This window comes from Balearica regulorum, chromosome 7, assembly GCF_011004875.1.
Source record: "Balearica regulorum gibbericeps isolate bBalReg1 chromosome 7, bBalReg1.pri, whole genome shotgun sequence".
In the NCBI taxonomy this organism is placed as follows: domain Eukaryota; kingdom Metazoa; phylum Chordata; class Aves; order Gruiformes; family Gruidae; genus Balearica; species Balearica regulorum.
The window spans coordinates 5,174,220-5,193,843 of NC_046190.1; the positions used below are offsets into that span (position 1 = coordinate 5,174,220).

General features: G+C 44.0%; 1 protein-coding gene across 1 annotated transcript in view; it reads right to left on the reverse strand.

Moving 5' to 3' along the window:
* Positions 1–14,339, reverse strand: part of LOC104637808 (scavenger receptor cysteine-rich domain-containing protein DMBT1) — a 52,826-nt gene extending 38,487 nt beyond the window's left edge. Inside the window, exons 1-7 of the mRNA XM_075757665.1 lie at positions 14,285–14,339; positions 11,219–11,530; positions 9,324–9,677; positions 8,223–8,538; positions 6,970–7,301; positions 3,189–3,297; positions 2,328–2,596 (exon numbers count right to left, since the gene is read on the reverse strand). Of these exons, the coding sequence (XP_075613780.1) occupies positions 2,328–2,596; positions 3,189–3,297; positions 6,970–7,301; positions 8,223–8,538; positions 9,324–9,677; positions 11,219–11,530; positions 14,285–14,339 (1,747 nt within the window). The remainder of the gene's footprint in view (positions 1–2,327; positions 2,597–3,188; positions 3,298–6,969; positions 7,302–8,222; positions 8,539–9,323; positions 9,678–11,218; positions 11,531–14,284) is intronic.
* Between the last annotated feature and the right edge of the window lie 5,285 nt (positions 14,340–19,624).

Sequence of the window (19,624 nt, forward strand, 5' to 3'; positions counted from 1 at the left end):
GCCATAGTAGGGATCTCAGGAGCAGGAGGTGTGTGTGTCATAAGGAGAATACAGAAATGGCAGGAGAGAAAAGAGCAATGGTAGCTACTCTAAAATGGCTGAGGAACTCTTTCTAGACCTCTCAGGGCATGATGATTTCTGTGGTCTGTTGCTCTTAATTTTTGCAAATACATCTATCATCTATGAGGAACCACGGAGTCTTTCAAGACCTTCCCTGTGAGGTTTGGTCATTTGTTTTACCTTTACTGCTAGACTTACCCACCCTTTCCAGTTTAACTCCATTAAAATGCCATGCTGTAGCCACACACACACAGAGGTGTGCCCAACACTCATACAAAACAGAGATACCTCACACCTCTTCACAGCAGTGTGCAGGAGTGTTTCAAAATACAATTGATGGGCAGAAAGTCAAATACTGGAGGGAAAGCTTTCTCTCTGATACCATGGAGAAACACTCTGTCTGTAGAGGACAGTTCTTCCTCGCTGGCATGTAGGAGAAGCTCCCGTCGCCTTTCCTGGAGTCCTCCGCTTTGGTGAAGCTATGGGAACAGCAGCAGATGCAGGACCTGGTTGGATGGGAGAGGATGCTCAGCCATCAACCAGCCATCTGCTTTGGAGGGAGCACAGGGGCGGGGGAAATGCAGGCAGACAGGTCCTTACGAGTCCCCTGAACAGCATGGGTCATTTTGCTTTTGTGTGTGACACGCAAAGGAAAGTAATGGAAACCAAAAGAAAAAGCGTTTCCGAATCAAGAGTCAGCAATCTGGCTTCCTAGAGGCAGATATTTTCTGTAAATTTGCATGTGCAGAAAGAAAAAGAATTAGCTGATTCCTTTTGAAGTCTATATTAAGATATTTAGAAATTCCCTAGGTAGTGCAGCAGGGGCTCAGTCCATCACTTGGCGAATTTTTAATCCAATAGACCACACTCTTCAACACAGTAAAACATTCTTTTGTATTTTAATCACAGAAACATTAATTTGAAAGACAAAATAGAATTATTGCTTTGTAAACATTCTTTCCTTTGATTTTAAATTACCCCCCTCACATAACAGATTACTTCAGCTTGGAAATCTCTGCATTTTATAAATAAGCACAGATCCATTACTGTTTCAATGAGAAATTTAGCACTAAAAGCAAAGCTCAAAATAATTAGAATATTGTATAGCCACAATTCCAGATGCCATGGTAAGATCAATTTTTACATTTCCTTTTCAGACATGACCTACTACTTTTCCCAAAATTAAATCTTCTTCCCATTTAATAAACTTTGAAATATTTATTGATGCCTCATTCATATTTTTAATCCAGTTCACAAAATGTTGAGGCATCTGATAAATGGTCTCAGAAGGATGTGAGAAGGGAAATAAAGAGGAGAAAAATGATATAATGATTGTACCAAACAACTCGTGACGTGAAGGTTGAAATTATTTCTTAATTATTTCAGAGCTGTTAGGCTTACAAAGTTATCCTAAAGCATTGTGACAGGCTACGATTCATTGTAGATAAAGATATCACAGCTTCGTACAACTGGCACATACGTGACTGTCGTCAGTGAAGCATTTTTGGTTTGCCCTGTAATCATTTAGCAGCTGATGCTGACCTTTGATCTCGCATTATCCCACGCAAAAGTGGCTTCTTCAGTGCAGGTCTCGCAAGAAAACCGGCAACGAAAACGACAGCTGCCAGGATGGTGGCAGCAGCAACAAGTGGTGTGAGAGTGTTATCGGCAGCAGTGGGAACTGCCTGGGGAGGAGGCACAGAAGAGCCCAACACTGCGGGCAAAGGCAGAGGGGGTTCGGTCTCGATATATTAATGATCAGGGCACAAAGAGCTGATGGGTTAAAAGGCATGGTTCCGAGATCAGAGTCAGAAATAACCTCCCTTCTTACAGTTTCATTGCTTTAAACTATTTGAACAGACCTTATATTAACAGGGATGACAACTTAACTACGCAAACTTCATAAGCAGAACCCAGCTGAGGGAATTAATTGTTTCTCAAGGAGGCTGGGAGTTTGCTACCCGCTGGCCATCTTGTTACACAATCAGACTGGAGTTATAGTACTAAAATGGGTTACGTGCTACCTCTCCTCTGGGACAGCCAAAGCAGTTACACTTTGTATACATGCAGGTGACAACAGGGGGTTTGCAAGTTGCTGAAAGAAGAGATTTGTAGACATTTGGGTCAGCCAGACAATCCTTTCCTTCTTATGGTGAAGTGCGCAAAAGCAGATTCCAGTGACAGATGTCAGAAACGCAGAGCTATGGCTTTTCATGAAGCCCTAAGCAGTCTTAGAGTAAATATGAGAGATATTTATTTGCCTTTACCAGTATTCCTACTCTGAGCACCCCCTTCTCGAAGCTGAAGTGGTCCAACAACCACGTTCACTTTTTCCTCGGCAGGACTCGTATCTCTCTTGGACCTGCTAATGCAGCCCTGGTAGCAGCGGGAGGAATAGTCACGGAGCCTGCACACCACCAGCTCACACTGCAGGTAGACTAACGGATGGCGGCTAATGAACTCAAAGGCATTAAATTTGAACCGAGCAAAGTGGCTGTCAGGGAAGGAATATGTGGCATAGGAAGAATCTCCACATCTAGAAAGAAATGAAAAAGAGAGTTAGTCTTCAGGGATACAATAGATTAAACCAAAATTATATCAGAGCCAGGTACTAAGAAAACAATGGAATAAAAATGCAACTTTTATAGCATAGTACAGACTTTTTAAGTATAGACTTATTTAAGTCCTACGTAGCAGCTAGAGCATTGGCAATTCTTTTTTTTTTTTTTTTTTTTTCTCCCCAAGAGATGTGGAAGAGTGGTGAAGAGCGGAGAACAGACTCTTTACTACATGTCTGTGCTACACAAAGAATGAAAAAATGCATCTAATGCTCAACCTCATTTCACTAAAATATTTAATGCGTAAGACGATAGATTCCTGCTGCCAATTTTTACCATTTCATCTCATCTACCTCACTCCCACTATGAGTTTTGCGTAGAGGACAAGGATGAAGTAAGTGGAACAAAGTGCTAGTAAGATCTAAATATAATTTCTTATTTCCAGGCTCATACTGTAAAAACAGTCTGTTGATAATGAGATCTGAACCAATTCACATTGGCTCTGATCTTTTAAATAATTGCAGAAAGGGTATTAGAGTCATGCTTCTAACAACTTGAGAAAGCTCTTACCCGTTCTCGAGTATATTGTAGGTGAGAGTGCTAAAATCATGTGGATCAGGTGATGCCATGCATGCCTCCACAAACACCACCAGATTTGGGTCAGAGCTGTGAAGATAAACTTGAAGGTACAAATTTTGGTTCAAGTCAATGTAGTATGGGAAGTCATGCACTTGATGTAAGAATGATGAGGAGTCATAAAAAGTGATGTTCACATCATATCTTCCAAACTGATTTTCATGCACGTCTACAGTATCCTCAGCGACATACATTATTTGTATCCATGTCTTCTGTAGCATTTTGCAGCTGATATGTAAGTGAATATCCTTTTTCCTCTTGATTATGGAGCCAGAAGATCTAAATTTGATCATGTTGGAATAGTTGATTGTATCATTGTTCTCCTGTTTAACATGTAATATAAAGTGAGGAATTGTATTTTTATCATGTTCTAAGCTTTGGTAGAGTAATATGTAATTTAAAATGCAGATTCATCTTTAACTCTTTAAACCAAGAAGCTTGATGTTGGTTTTTTCTGCTCACACATTGTACATAAACTTGCTGATGTAATTAAACAGAAATCAGTGGAGAAAAACTCTTTGTTAAATCCAAGGCACAGCTAACTCATTGAACATCTGTACAAAACACCAATTGTGTAATGCACATTCATCCCAAACCCGTACGGCACTTAAAACTCTACGTTTACTTTAAATCACGGAACGTTCGTATAACTTCCATGCTTTCCTCCCTAGAAGCTCATTTATATTAAGCATGGGGCTTCCCTAAGGCATGGAAAGCTAAAAACCTCAGGTCTTATTGATCCACTTAGCACTGTGGACCACAACGGCCCTTTCGCGACTCTTTTAAAGTGGGTCCTGTAATTCAGCGCACACAATGGTAAGCGTACCTCTCGCATCGTCCCACAGCCATTATAGGGAATGTTGAAGATAACCTCCTGTGACGTGACTGTTGGTTTGCAGCGACTGTCATTCAGGGTGACCATCTGTGCCGAGTAACCTTGAGACTGGAGATAGTCTCTGCTAACCACCGCATGCATGTAGTCTGGCAAGCACTGAAGGGCTGGTAGAAGAAGAAGATAAAATATATTAATGACTTCAGGAATTTGTTAATGATTAAAATTTGTAATTGAACCGAATGCTGTTTTTTTCTTAATTTAGAAGGTAGATAGTTCACCACCACCCCCCAATATTTCACATGCACAATTTCATTTCCCTAACATCTTTAAATACACACAAATATTTATTTTGCAAACAAAAACAATAAACAAGCTTGTCCTGAGAAACACCAACTGGGAACTTACTAGTGTTGTGATCTGCTGGAATGGAGGAGTAGTGAGCCTGAAACCCTCTGAAGGTGTATCTAGAATCGCTGTGAAAGCGAATGGTCATCATGTTTGAAGAGGATACGTAGGTGGGAAAGAAACCAGAACAAAATCTCCCAAGAAGTGGGGAAGAGTGTGGAGGCCCGTCATAGAGTTCAATGTAGTCATCCTGGCATCTGCCGCTTTGCATCCTGGCGAAGAAATGTCAACACCTTGCCAAATGAGTTTCAGAAACTCTTATTTAAATGCCCAACACATGATAAAATCTTTCAGCACTTACAGTTTTCCTGGCAGAGCTTCTATTCATTTTGTGTGTAATTATAGCAAATACACTGTTGCGAGCAGAAAATACTACACTAATCCAGATTTTGTTGTAGTCTTCCAACTGCTGGATGTTGTTGAAAATATCTTTAAAATTGGGAAGGTTGCCTGTTTCAAATAAGTTTTCTAACTTCTCAAGTAAGTTTTGACTTTGTTGTTTGCCCAGAGAATCAATGGGTTACTTACGCAAGATCTCTAAACGTGAGCACAACACGGAAATTGTTCTCTACTTGTATTTCCCACACGCAGTCAGCATTGTTTGGATATCTTCCAGGGTAGAATGGGCTTTGCAGAATCCCAGAGGAATTTGAGATTGAGCCACCACAAAAATAAGGTGCTGCAGAAAGAAATGGAAGAGAATTTACTTACAGTAACTTCTACAACATTGTACTTGAGCTGTATATATCTCATCCACAGGTCCTGAAAAGCAGGTCTCCAGCTGACTGCAGATATTCTGTATGACCCACATCAAACCAAATCTTTGTTTTTGCATTAGGTTTACTTTCATGTAGCATTTGGGATTCCCTGTCACATCCATGATGTCACTCCACCCTCTTCAGGCTGGGCTGGTAACACCTTGATGCTTTCTCTCTGGTCTCTACGTTCTGCAGTTGAGATCTGATTCTGGGAGGTGTCATGACAGTCAAAATGGGAGTACCTTCCTGAACAGACAGCATCCCCTCAGTTACTCTGCTGATTCTCTTTATTCCTCTAAGGACTTTGGAGGATAAACAAGTTAGTTTCAAGTCTTCTAGGAAACTCTGTAATTTTATGGTCTCAGACTCAAATAAGTGCTCCAGGCTCCTGGGCCAAGTCTTAAATATATCTCATTTCTCCTATAAGTGTAGCTGCAAAAAGCTTTCTCATTCCTGCCAGCATGAATAGCGTTTAATTCTTATGTTAAACATACAGATAGTCCTAAAAGTTTTCACATAGGAAGGTGAGCACAGGCTCTGAACTTAATTCCTACAAGATGTGACGCATGAAGGCAACATCCCCTCCCTATTTTACATTCCAGCACAGGGACACTCCCCAGTGCAGCACACACCTCCCTGCCTCAGATTTTGGGATTCTCGGGCTATCCCAAGCTTGGGAACATCAGCTGTACCCAGACACTGCCCCTTTCCCTGATCAGACCGGACAGGCTCTCGGGCACCTTCAATTTTGTACTTTTTTCAACTGTGAAATGTCAAGCTCTACATCTAAAATCTGCTTTCTAATGCAAAAATAGTAGGCTGAAGACCATAGGAGCTCTAGCAAGCAGATGAGCCAAAAATTATATCCATTGCACACAGCTTCTCTGATAAACAACCTGTGACTCTGAATGCAAATGGAGAACATTTCAATTAAACCAGTATAATTTTGAAAAAGAAGCTACATTTTTTAAGGAAACTCTAAACCAAGAGAAATTAAGTTATACCATCAGGGAATTAGATAAAGACAAAGATGGAAAATGAAAACAATTCAGGAGAAAAAATGATGTATGAGTGCTGTATAGAAATTATGACAATAAGAAAACTGTATCACATGCACAAAAAATTAGTCAATAAAATAACAGTGTGCATGAAGTCCTCGCATGGTTTTATGTTGTCGCCCTTTAGATCTTCAGTGCTGAACAAAGCACCTACACCACCCTGCCATTACTGATGTATGTGGTTAAAAGTTAGAGATTTAGACACCACTTCCTAAGCCTTGACCCAGCTGAAGAGCCTGGCGAGAAAATGGCTTGCCCACAGCCAAACAGCATAACTGCATAATAAGTGTCACTGAGATGCAAGGGGATATCACAGCCTGTCTAAGAATTAGCATGCAAGTTTAAAGTGATATTGCCATAGAAACAAAAATCAAATTAAAAAACCCAACAGGGAGACAGCCCACAAATAAAAAAGGTGAGAAGACCCACAGAAGAGCATTACCTGATGGAGGCGTTGGCGTGGCCAGGGCAGCTGTGGGTGTGGAGGAAGAAAAGCCACAAGTGAGATGTGTTGCTCAGGAGAAAAGTGCTGGGGCACAGACACGGTCCCACCTCCGGGTGCAGGGTAACATGATGGGGATTGTAGTGAGGAAGGGATGGGGACACAGGGGACTGTGAGCTCCAGAGGAGAGCCAACCTTGCCTCTGCTGCCCACGCACCTGCACAGATGACGCTGGCATCCTCTATGTGCCTGCAGTTGTGCACGCCCCAGCCATTGTGCCTGCACATCTGGAGAGAGAGCTCATCCCCACGGCAATGCACGTCATCCAGGAAGATGCTCCCAGAGCCACTGCCGAAGCGTGCGTTTCCCGGGGCGGCCATGGGCTGGCCACAGCCCAGCTGCTGGCACACCACCTGGGCATCGCTCAGGTCCCACGAGTCGTCGCACACCGTCCCCCAGCTGTTGCCGTTGTACACCTCCACGCGGCCCTCGCAGCTGTTCCTCCCACCGACCAGCCGCAGGCGGGCACCTGGGGTGAGGCATGTGGCACTGGGTCAGGGTCCCTCCAGCCCGGCACCCTGCGGTCCCCACCTCCCCAGCTGTTTTGGGGGTTTGGCCACAGTGACCATAAACAGGGATGGTGCAGACCCGAAGGGACCAGGGGAGGGCAGTGGCTGAGCAAAGACCCCGGGGCAGGTGGAGGGCAGATTCACCATGTGCAGGGACATGCTGGGGGGGGGCCAAGGGAGCTGCCTGGGGGCAGAGGTGCTCAGGGCATGAGGGTATTTACAGAAAAACCCTTTGTACACCTTGAGCATGGCCCATCCCACGAGGGGGACCACTAGTGCACCCTGGAGATGTCCAGGGAGAGGGGAGTAGCAGCCCTGCACTGGACAGGTGCAGGCCAGCACGTCCCCCCTCTTTTCCTCTTGTGCCTGACTGGAACTCACTGCAAGGCTGCAAACAAGCTGGGTGGGCATGGAGTACCTGCTGTGTACGGCCACTCCTCAGGAGGGGTTGGATGCACAGCTGCAAGGAAGAGGAGAGAGTGAATGAAAGGGCAGCGAATGCAGCAGGCTTGTGACAATGGCCATGGCCATGGCAATGAAAGGTTGGAGGACTAACGGGAGAAGAGAGTGCGGAGCCCTGTCATGCCATCCCCTCTCCAGACACCAGCCTGACGTGTCCCCAGTGCTGCCCCGTCCTCCTCATGCCACAATCCCACAACCCTGCTCTTTGCCACCACACTGAGCACCCACACCTGCAAACACGGAGAGCCTGCTGTGCCCTCTGTGTGCAAAACCAGGGCTTTTGCATGACACGTGCTTCCAGCACCAGGCAGCAAAAGCCCCCAGCCTCACTGCTCTACCCTGTCTCTAGTGAGGGAGGTAAGCATGGCTGCTCCCAAGGGAGGGCACCGAAACCCACCCGGTGGGATCCATGGGAGAACTGGTGGACTCTGCTGCCCACGCACCTGCACAGATGACGCTGGCATCCTCTATGTGCCTGCAGTTGTGCACGCCCCAGCCGTTGTGCCTGCACATCTGGAGAGAGAGCTCGTCCCCATGGCATTGCACGTCATCCAGGAAGATGCTCCCAGAGCCACTGCCGAAGCGTGCGTTTCCCGGGGCGGCCATGGGCTGGCCACAGCCCAGCTGCTGGCACACCACCTGGGCATCGCTCAGGTCCCACGAGTCGTCGCACACCGTCCCCCAGCTGTTGCCGTTGTACACCTCCACGCGGCCCTCGCAGCTGTTCCTCCCGCCGACCAGCCGCAGGCGGGCACCTGGGGTGAGGCATGTGGCACTGGGTCAGGGTCCCTCCAGCCCAGCACCCTGCGGTCTGCAGGTGGGCCCCTACAGCAGGGAGCCTGCATGGTTGCTGCAAGGCAGCGGATGTGTCTGGTGGGCATGAATTACCTGTTGAATATGGCCAATCTGTGGTGGGCAGTGGTGCTACAGATGCAAGCAAGAATTTAGTGTCAATGAAAAGGCTCTGAACACAGTCAGCACATGTCATGCACCCTGAATTAACCTGTCTTCAAGGACCCCCTCTCCTATGGCACATCTTACCTTGTGGAGGTCTCTCATTCTATTGAAATGATCATTGTGACTTCTCTGTTTCACACAGCTGTCTCCTCCCTAGGCAGGAACCACACGCCTATGGCGGTCTAACTTGCATTACAAAACATTTGATGCAGTAGCTTTCTCTTTTCCAGTCACAAATCCCAGAGCATGTCTAGGAAATAGCTATGGTATTTGCTACCTGAGCAGGAACTTAAGGGGCAAAGGCAGAATGATCCCCTGTCACATTCCCCCCCCATTGCAGTGAGAGGAAATGCCTCCCCAGTTTCCTTCACCAACAATGCCTACAGAGGTTCTACCCCCAAGTCTCACTGCCCCCCTGCCCCCAGAGCTCCATGCTCTGCTTGCATCCTCACTGTGGATTTGGGTGGCTGGAATGGCCTAACAGGACTGGCCCAGGCATGGGAGACTCCGACCAGTCCAATCAGGTCTGGGAAGGGAGGTCGGGGCAGTGAAGAGATCAGCGAGTGACAGTGGACAGGGTTACCTGGTGTGCTCTCTTCTGCTGTGGTAACCATGTGTACTGTGGTGGCTGTCTCCACTGGGGAGGACGTCTCTTCTGGGGAGGAGAATGATGCTGCAGTGGTTGTCTCTGCTGGGGAGGTTGTGTCTGCTGGGGAGGTTGTCTCCGCCGTGGGGGTTGTTAATGTTGTGGTGGTCATCTCCACTAGGGAGGTCATCTCTGCTACAATGGTTGACGGTGTGATGGTCGTCTCTGCTACAGAGGTCATTGCTGCTGTGGAAGTTGCCTCCTCTGTGGAGGTGGTCTCTGCTATGTAGGTTGTCTCCAGTGTTGAGGTTGTTGGCATTGTGGAGGCCATCAAGGCTGTGGAGGTCTTTTCTGTGAATACGGAAGAAAAACACCACCCACATGAAGACCGTGCTTGTGCAATGGGTACATCTGTATGTTAACTACAAGCCCAGCTCCTCAAGAATGAAGCGAAATCATTCCAAATTACTCTGATGGCATACTCCATCTTGACTGGGGTCAACAGAGAGAAAAGAGGTGGGTAACAGCCAATCGAAAATTGTTCTCAAAAGTGGTATTTCCAGATGTTGAGAGCAGTAAAGGTACTGATGTGGCACCTACTCCCAGACACAGGACACCATGGCCCAGGCACAGCTGGAGGCTGTCCTCTACAGGCCCCTGCCACAGAGTCAGGAGCTCTAGGGTTGCTGGCAGCAGCAGGGCTTGGACCTGTCACCATTGCAGATGCCCTTCTGCAGAGTCTCAGGTCATTCCCATGAAGCAGCCCGGACAGTGGTCTTGGGGTGATGCTTGGTGCAAGGCCAGGAGGGGATCAGGCCAGCGTGAATTACCTGTTGAATACAGCCAGTCTGTCGTAGGCTCTGGAGCTACAAATGCAAGAAATAAATGGCACTTAGAAAGACACTGAACCCAGCACACATATGGTAATAGAGGTGTCGGAGCAAGTTTTGTTGTTTTCTTCCAAGTGCAAAGCACTGATGTAGCCAGAATTTTCTTCTAGCATGAATTCAGCTCTCTAGGCTCTTCCTCTGAGGAAATGTGGAAAACTGCAACATATAGAAAACACCTGAACAACCTGTTGCTGTCAGCCGTGTCTCAGTTCATAACAATCTGTTGTTAATACAGGAGAAAATAACATACAAATTAACTACTTTTTCTTAAAAATTAAGGGGAAAGTAAAATCAGAAAACAGCAAGGTGACAGACTACTCAAAATGGATCGATATTTGTAAGGGAAAAAAATATTAATGGACCTAAACTTGAAGGAAAACTTGAAAAATACAGAACAATGCAAAGTGAGTTGTCAGCTATGGCAGTTTAGGTTGTGACTGTGGAATTGTTACTGCCCATAATGATGCATTAAAACTTGCAAGAAGATGTTTCATCTAGCCCCATTCCTACACCGCATACAGGACATAGCTTTGCCTCTAAATTTGACTTGTTTCCTTATTCTCTTTGTCACTGCTGAGTGATTAGACGGAGTAAAAGTTCTGCATATTGCAAAGCATATCTGATCCCCGAGTTTTTTAATTGCTTTGCACGGATTAAGCAATCACAGTTTGTATACTACCCTAGTGAGAAAAACATGAGTCCATGCTGACTCTGCAGGGTCAGTGGAGTGAAAAGACAGGGTTGTTGGAAGATCAGACTCTGCTTCCTGAGAACAGACCTTTTCAGAGGGTCTCAAGAGTGTGTCCTTTCACAGTTAGAAAATTCTTCATAATAAAGTAGGAAGAAAGATTAGACGTATATCCGGTATAACTTTCCATCATATGTCTTGAATGAATGAAATGTTATCTCAGGAGGAGAATGTCTGCATACCCCTATGCTGACACATGTATACTGAGTGCAATTTATAGCAAAAGTATTTAGAAAAGAAAAATGTGACAGTACCTGAACAGACAACACCAGCATCTTCATAGTGGCCACAGTTGTGTATCCTCCATCCAGAGTGATTACAATCCGACAAGGAGACCTCGTTTCCATTGCACTTGACGTCGTCCAGCAGGATGTCACCAGAGCCTTGCCCAAAGTAAGCACTTCCTGGAGCTGCGATGGCCTGGCCACATCCCAGCTGCCTGCACACAACCTGGGCATCCGAAAGGTCCCAGAAATCATCACAAACTGTCCCCAGCCATCCTTCGTAATAGAGCTCAACGCGACCTTCACATCTGTGCCTTCCATTCACCAGCTGGAGAGTGGTCGCTTTGGGAGAGAGGGAATTGAGCACAAACACAGTCAGACAAATGAGCTGGAGGTGACGTTAAGAAGTCATCTATTCTGTCCTCCCGCCTCATCATTCCTAGCAGGTGCTTGCCTAGCCCAGTATTAAACGCCTGTGAGGACAGAGGTGATACACACCTTTTGACTTCCTCTCTTCCAGATCTCAAAATCAGCCACACATATTTTATGCAAGATTTCCACAGAAAACTTAGACAGCAGGCTAAGCACAAACTATTTCAGCAAGAGTGGAAATTATTTAATGATAAGAAAAACATAATAGGAAAGCAAAGGTGAGAAAATGAATTTCAATATCTGAATGATATCTAGGTAAAACTGTATTAAGAAAATAGCACTATTTTTTTTTCTCACTTTGTTAACAGGAAGACAATGGCATGTTTTAAGAACACATTTCACATTTATGTATTTCTTTTATTCATTGTTGTCAAAATGTTTTATGCCAAAGAACAAGGAGACATTGCAATTTGCGTTGAGTCCTACTGGAAATTAGGATGTACAGCACAGCTTTCCTGCCCTCAACCCGTGTCTTACGAGAAGCATGCATCTGCAACACCTCTACGTGATGTGCAAAGCCTCTGCTGACCTGGCTGCTGGGGGGATTGGCTCAAGCAGATCACCAAGGCTTCAGGGACACAGCAAGACGCAGCTTGGACAGCCAAGACCATGGCTTTTTCCTAAACTTATGCTCATGGAGCTGCTACAGTGCTGCATAGAAAAACTACCAGGCAGGTAAATTGCTATTCATGAGATATTATGCACTACTGAAGGACAACAAGCAGTGCACTGTTTTGCTTAAAATGCTGTCAGAATTAGGCCAAATGAATCTTTCAGAAAAACTGCAGAATTTTGGAGAAAAAAAATAGCCATCCTTTATTTTTCTTCCTCGTTTATTCAATTTAACTAGAATTTATTTTCTTCCTCTAAAAATTTTAGGACAATTTTAAGGACCTAGAATCCACACATCACAACCAAATTCTATAGTTTTTAAGAGTAATTTAATGGAAGAATTCTACTAAGTGTTCAACAGAATGGACAATGGTGTCAATGGGATTATAAAAAATTCAATAGGAATCCAGTGGCTTCATTTCTTATATGCCAATAAAATGATATTAGAGTTTGAAATAAAGAAATACCTAATAACCTATCACGTATATATCTGATTACTGCATTCATTCAGGTAAAGCTCATCTGCTTTCCAGTTTGAATTAGCTTGATTAGACATTCTACAGTGAACATTATAAAAATTTGAGAGATCCAGTTGTGGTGAAGAAGTTTGCTAAAGACTTTACCACTAAGTGTAAGTGAGCAAATAAATGCTGTAACTTAAGATTCACAGTATTTACACTTTGGAAATCAAAACATGCATGCTGCACTTGTTATACTTTGCATTTCTGCCAAATACATATTTAGCTTGTTATCAAACATTGAATAAGTCATCTAAAGCAAAACAAATCCGAGAAGTTAACAGCTCCAGAATTTCTTCACTGCACCTAGTTCCTTTGTTGTTGGACTAGAAGAACTGTGTCCAAACTAAATTTGTCCCTATTTGCATGTGTTTAACTGGCAGTTCAAAGGGAGAAGTTACAAAAGTGCCCCTTGACTTATATCTGATTCGTTTCTTCAAATATCTACTTGGACATGCACATTTTTGAACCACACTAATAGGATTTTTGAGAAGTGAAACAGCAAACCTGTCAAAAAGTCAGAGTGGGATTAGGAAATGAAAGCTAATCTAAACCAGTTTTATTTACTTTCATTCTGTGTCTGTTATCACTGTGAGAGCATAACCATCAGCTGGGCATGCAATTAGGTAGGTTGCGTCCTGCCCCACACTTCAAAGGTGTCAAAAAGAGAAAAGTCGGTGATTACAGGCACTTTGACGCAGGAGACAGAGGCAGGGGCTGAGGAATGAAGCCAAGAGCAGAGAGAACTGGAGCAGCAAGAGTGAGATGGCTTATCACCAGGCAAGCAGAGGACAGATAAAGAAAAATGGATGAAGTGGATAATGGCAACATAAATTATCATAATGATGCTTAAATAGCTAGTTAGAAAAATCACCTGCAATTATTCTAGGATATACATAGAACTATTTAGCTCAAAGTCCCCTAAGTCACTTAGGAGATAGAAACTAATAAGGTAAGGAAAAAGTCAATGACAAAAAAAGTTGAACTAAAGGAGTTTCATGTCTTTCATTACTTTTAGATGTCCTTCTTTTATCCACAGTGCTAGATTATGAAAACTAACTTCTTGTTATATTTCATTAAATTGTACACAAGATCAAGAAGAATCAAATAACACAAGCAATATTAAATATATAGCATATGTATGTGTGCATATACTCTGGAATAAATATACATTTTTCAAAAAAGAAAAATTATTCCATAATTCTTAGATCAAATTTCTGGAACTGGAAGAATGACTCATTCATAACATAGTCACAGACACAAGTATCACATTGATACAAGGCACTAAGACAAGTACAACCCTGTGGCAGCAAAATGAGCTCCACTAAATGTTTTAAATAATTCTTATTCACTATGATGATTAGTTCATAATTTTAGTAGAACAAAACTGTGCTCTTTTGTCCAATTTCCCCTTTCAATCTTTTGCCCAAGCCGATACCAGCATGAATGTGATTTCTATTCGTGGAACGAACAGAGAGGACCCCAAGCAGTCTGTATAATTTTTTCATTGCGCTGGAACAAGTCAGTGCTTTACCTGAGCTGGCCTCCAGAACTGCTGGACCTAACAAGAGCAGCCATGTCAAAATCATAGTGGTACCCATCTCATCAAGTGCTGCTGATAGAAAGGACCATCACAATATATAGTCTATTTCTGAAGGGGAGTGGCTCTATAGGTTTCTCTTTCTGCAGGAGAACAATAAAACAACCACAGTCCTATGATCTGAAACAAAAATATGTTTGATTTGTTATTTAAGATTTTGTAACTTCCTGGGTTCTGCAGAAAGATAATATCTCAAGAGTAACATTTTCCATTGCCTGGAAGAAAATATTTGTGCTACTATAGGTTTCACAATCACCTCATTGTACAAAGAAAATGAGTTCCTATCCAAAGATATCTTTCAATTCTGGCTGCTGAATCTCAGGATTTTTCTTTTATGGGGAGATTCCTTGACAGGTCTGGGGAAGGTAGTGGAATGTTGAAACTTAAATGGGTTTCCTCCAGCAAATAATAAAAGAGCTTCATACCTTGGTTCCAACTAGTGAGGCAAGTCTCTCTGGGGAGCCATAAATTTCTTACGGATTTGGCATATTCAAATAAAATAACATAAGACCTGGTGACCTTGTTCAAGTATGACTGGGGGGGTGTCTCTGAACATAAGCCACCAAGTGTCTGTTGCTGAATGCAACATGAAGATAACAGAGAGACACTTAATCAAGACAGACGCAACCTGTCAAAATTGCTCCACCACACCGTCAATTCCTCTGCCAACAGCAGCAGAGCCAGCAGCAAGAAGGTCAAGGTAGGAGGTGGTTGCAGCCTCTTGGTGAACGTAAAAGTCACTGGAGAGACAATGTGGTGGAGACGTGAGGAAAGGAGAGGAGGCAATCAGTGGTCCTGAGCTGAGCTACCAGTCCAGGGCCTGGGGAAAGAGAGCTGGAGTGGCAGCAAGAGGACTTGACTGAGAGAGGCATGAAATGTTGCTTGCTGGTTTCCTTGCTTAAGACCCACAGCCATAAGAAGAAAGGAGCTCGTACTATGGTGTGTAAGTGATGACTTTGTCTCAACACATGGGTAGTTTGCTGCAGATAATTGAGGATGGAGTCTGAGCCAAGACTTGTAAGCAAATCCTTATGAGATACCTGAAGAACCTTGCAGTTGAAGTCAACAGCTCTAGCCCCAGTATGAACCCATTCCTTTTGGGCACTTTGCAGTTCAAGTCAAAACTCTGTTCACTGAGAGACTGTTAGATTGCAAGAAAGTGTCAAAAGAATCAAGGTCAGCTGATAAAATCTGTGAAAACGGTGCAGAAAAAATCAGTGGATTATATGCATAGTTAAGTAAATTACATAGGTTCCAATTAACTTTAGTCTAAAATGTCCTTTGAACCATCAAATGGGGGAAAAAAAGGTTCAGACTTCTATTAAGAATCTTTCTTAATATATTCCTTGTTTAATTTTGCACAGTGACAATTACAGCTGTGTCATTCATTGAAGAATGAATCCAAAGCTTTTCCACAGCATGAAATAATGCTGAATTCTCATCCATCACTCTCTTGCCAGAGTGGTTACTTTCCTGTGTTTCTGTGTTTTAACCATTTCATGAGAAAAGGCTGATGACCATCCCAGCATTGAAGAGCCAGAACATTGTTCTTCATCTGATTCCTACCTCTGCAGCCATCATGGCGTGGATGGCATTATCAGGAGTCAAAATCTGTGGCACAGGTTTTGCCATATACAAATGTATTGCCTCCAGAGACAGTCATCAAGGATGAAGACTAAAGTCCAGGAGCCCAAGGGGAAAGTGACTTAGAAGGTCTTCCCACAAAGGCCAGCATTATTGGAATGGAAGAAGGAAGTGCAAAAGACAAGAGGCCAAAGATAACATTGGAAGCCTTGAAAGTGAACTTTGAGAAGGGTAAATATGTTTCTTCTTTATACAAACAACAACATTCGCACACGAATGAGGAAATGTACACAACACCTAGTATTCACTATTCATATTCTTCTGGTTTTGACATCTTGGCAAGAAGCAGAAAAAAATCCAGTATATTTGGCTGACCAATCAAGCACTGTAATCAGTGAAGCAAGAGTAAGTGACAGATAGCAACTCTTCTCCCAAGTCTCCTAATAACTGAAAAGGGTGGGGAGGTAAGAGAACACGAAAGGGATTCCCAGATGGTTCAAGTGAAAAAAAAAAAAAAAGCATGTCAAACTGCCCAGGTAAATGAACAACTCTGATTAATTAATTCTTCCCTACATTCTTCACTGCTGAATTTTTTACTACAAACTTCAAAGATCTAGATATTTCTAGAGATCTTGATTATCAAACAATCCGCACAGTAGGAACAGATAAATGCTATGTTCAGATTACTTTGAACGAATTAATTAATGCAAATGCCATACGCCACATGTTTTCATTCTTCCCATTGGCTAAGAAAGTCTCTTGCAGTAATATATTTTTGTTCTCTAGGACTCCTTCATAGACTCATGGAATGTTTTGTGTTGGGAGGAACTTTAAAGATCATCTAGTTCCAGCCCCCTGCCATGGGCAGGGACACCCTCCACTAGCCCAGGTTGCCCAAAGCCCCATCCAACCTGGCCTTGAACACTGCCAGGGAGCCAGGGGCAGCCACAGCTTCTCTGGGCACCCTGTGCCAGGGCCTCACCACCCTCACAGGGAAGAATTTCTTCCTAATATCTCATCTAAATCTCCCCTCCTTCAGCTTAAGGCCATTCCCCCTTGTCCAATCACTCCATGTCCTTGTGAACAGTCCCTCTCAAGCTTTCCTGTAGCCCCTTTGGGTACTGGAAGGCTGCTGTGAGGTCTCCCTGGAGCCTTCTCTTCTCCAGACTGAACCCCACCTCTCTCAGCCTGTCTCCATAGCAGAGATGCTCCAGCCCTCTGAGCATCTTTGTGGCCTCCTCTGGACTTTCTCTGACAGCTCCATGTCTGTCTTGTACTGGGACCCCAGAGCTGGATGCAGTACTGCAAGTGGCATCTCAGGAGAGCAGAATAGAGGGGCAGAATCCCCTCCCTCGACCTGCTGGTCACACTGCTTTTGATGAAGCCCAGGACATGGTTGGCTTTTTGGCCTGCAAATGCACATTGCTGGGTCATGTTGAGCTTGTTGTCCACCAGCACCCCCAAGTCCTTCTCAGGACTGCTCTCAATCCATTCTCTGCTGTGCCTGTATTTGTGCTTGGGATTGCCCCAACCCATGTGGCAGTTGGAAGTGTTTCTCAGCATATTACTCTGTGAAAGAAGCTCCGCTAAGCTTTGAAAACACTTTCTCTTCTGCTGGCTATTTTTAGGAGACTTCTGCAAACATAATGGCTTTTATGAGGTCCAAATGAAAACCGTTGAAAGGACGTAGAAGACTAATCAGCTTTCACTTGTGACTATAAGAAAGTACCTACACTGGAATGAGTGTATCCACAGCCTTCTGCACAAAGAAATGATAGCCTGAGTCCATGTGTTATGATGCTATGAGGCAGCTTAATCCAATTTATCAGGTTCCTTGATGGCCTGTTGGGCTCTGTTGCCTGTGTCATATGAAGCAAGTCATTGCAAATCGATTTGCATTTGTTTAATGGTGAGGATGCAAGTGGATCAGAACTGTCTACTGCTGAGAGTGAAACCCACTTTATTTACTGGTAGAAGCTTTCTTGAATGTGGTGAGGCAGGAGGTGGGAAGGAAGGTTCTTGGCAAAGAGATCATTCACCAGGCACATGTACTTTAGAGCATGACCCTTTCCTCATCACCAGGTCCAGTTTTCTTGAATCCTGTATTTCTATATACTTGTGGATCAAGGAAGGCAGCCAGAAATAAGGTGGATGATTCTGAGAGACCAACTACTTGAACAGTTTAGCAGTGTTTTCAATAGCAACATTTAATATGGGAACTACTGATCTTGGTACTTCTACCTTGCATTCTTATACCACCACAGTTTATGTCCATCTGGGACCCCTGGCACAGACATAGTATGGGAAGATTCAGCTCTGAACAGTACAGGCACGTTGCAGATTTGAGGCACCAACATCTTAGGTCTAGGATCTTTCTGCTTATCGGATCACAATACTATTCAGAGACTAGGACGAGTAGAAAAAGTGCCGTCCAGCTATGCCCTGAATAATGGTGGGGTAGCAACGCTGCAGCAGCAAGGCCACAGCAGGAGCAGAGGCAGGAGAGAAAACAGAGAGAGCAGGTCTGGGAAGAGAAGAGGGAAGGTCCTCTTCTAGAGAGGTAGGAAAGCCCAGGCCCAGGAAAATCTTCACTGTGCTGAGCAGGTCTCTGGATTCCTCCAAGCCTGGACAATCCCTGTTCTACACAACAGGACTAGATGAAAGGCAGGTCAGACTTCACCTTCAAAGGTGGCTGTAGGCAGAGAGGAGTGGAGGACCCTCCTCAGTCCTTGATCCTCATGTATGGACAACAAAATTCACTTCCACTTTCCGTGGGCAATGCCAGTCCCTGCCTCTATGGTCCCTTCTCCACAGCACAGAGAGGTGGTGAGGGGCCTGCCTGGGGTCACCAGCTTGAAGGAAGAAATGGTACAGGCTGTAATGACGATTCTCATCAGAGCTGCCCACATCCTCCTTGTCAGGTCAGGATGTTGCCCTAGAGTACAGCTCACCTTCCTTAGACGTCACTACTTTGTCTCTGGCTCACCTCACACATGGTACGTTACACTGTTCCCAACGAACTTTCCTCTCTCACAGCTGGCTAGAAAACAGGAAAGTCTGAAGAGGAACATTTCTCAATCAAATACCAGTGACCTTTCCACCTGTAGTAAGTGGTTCCTTTCAAACAGATTCTTCCTTTATTATTTTTTTAATTTTGTTTTTGCGTGGGGATAGGAGACAGGTCACACTTCCTTATGGCAATGTATGTACATTCTCTCTTCCCCCCCCATTACAGGTGTAGAAATGCGTAAGAACAAGACCACAAGTATTATTTGGCAAAGTCACTTTGTGAGAGACCGCATTCTCCATCTTCATAATCTGTTAGCTGGGAGTTCAGACACGTAGGTAGTATGTTTGCAAGTACACAAAAAGAAGTATTGCTCAAAAAATGTTTTCTTTCCTACTTTTTTTAATTACGCATTTAAGTAACAGGTTTGAATGTATTTGTCCTCTATACAAAATCTTATAAATGGCCTACATTTTCTCAGAGAAACATGTAATTGTGAAGAACCATAACCCCCAAAATATGGAACACTGTACCGGAGCAATTCCTTATGTGCAGGCCCTGTGCATTTTCACTTACGGCTCATTATTGAGATATTTTTACTGCAAAGAAATATTTTTCTTGGCCTACTTTCCAGAGTGTGTCATGGTGCTACACACTGCATATCAGCAGTAGCGAAAGAAGTC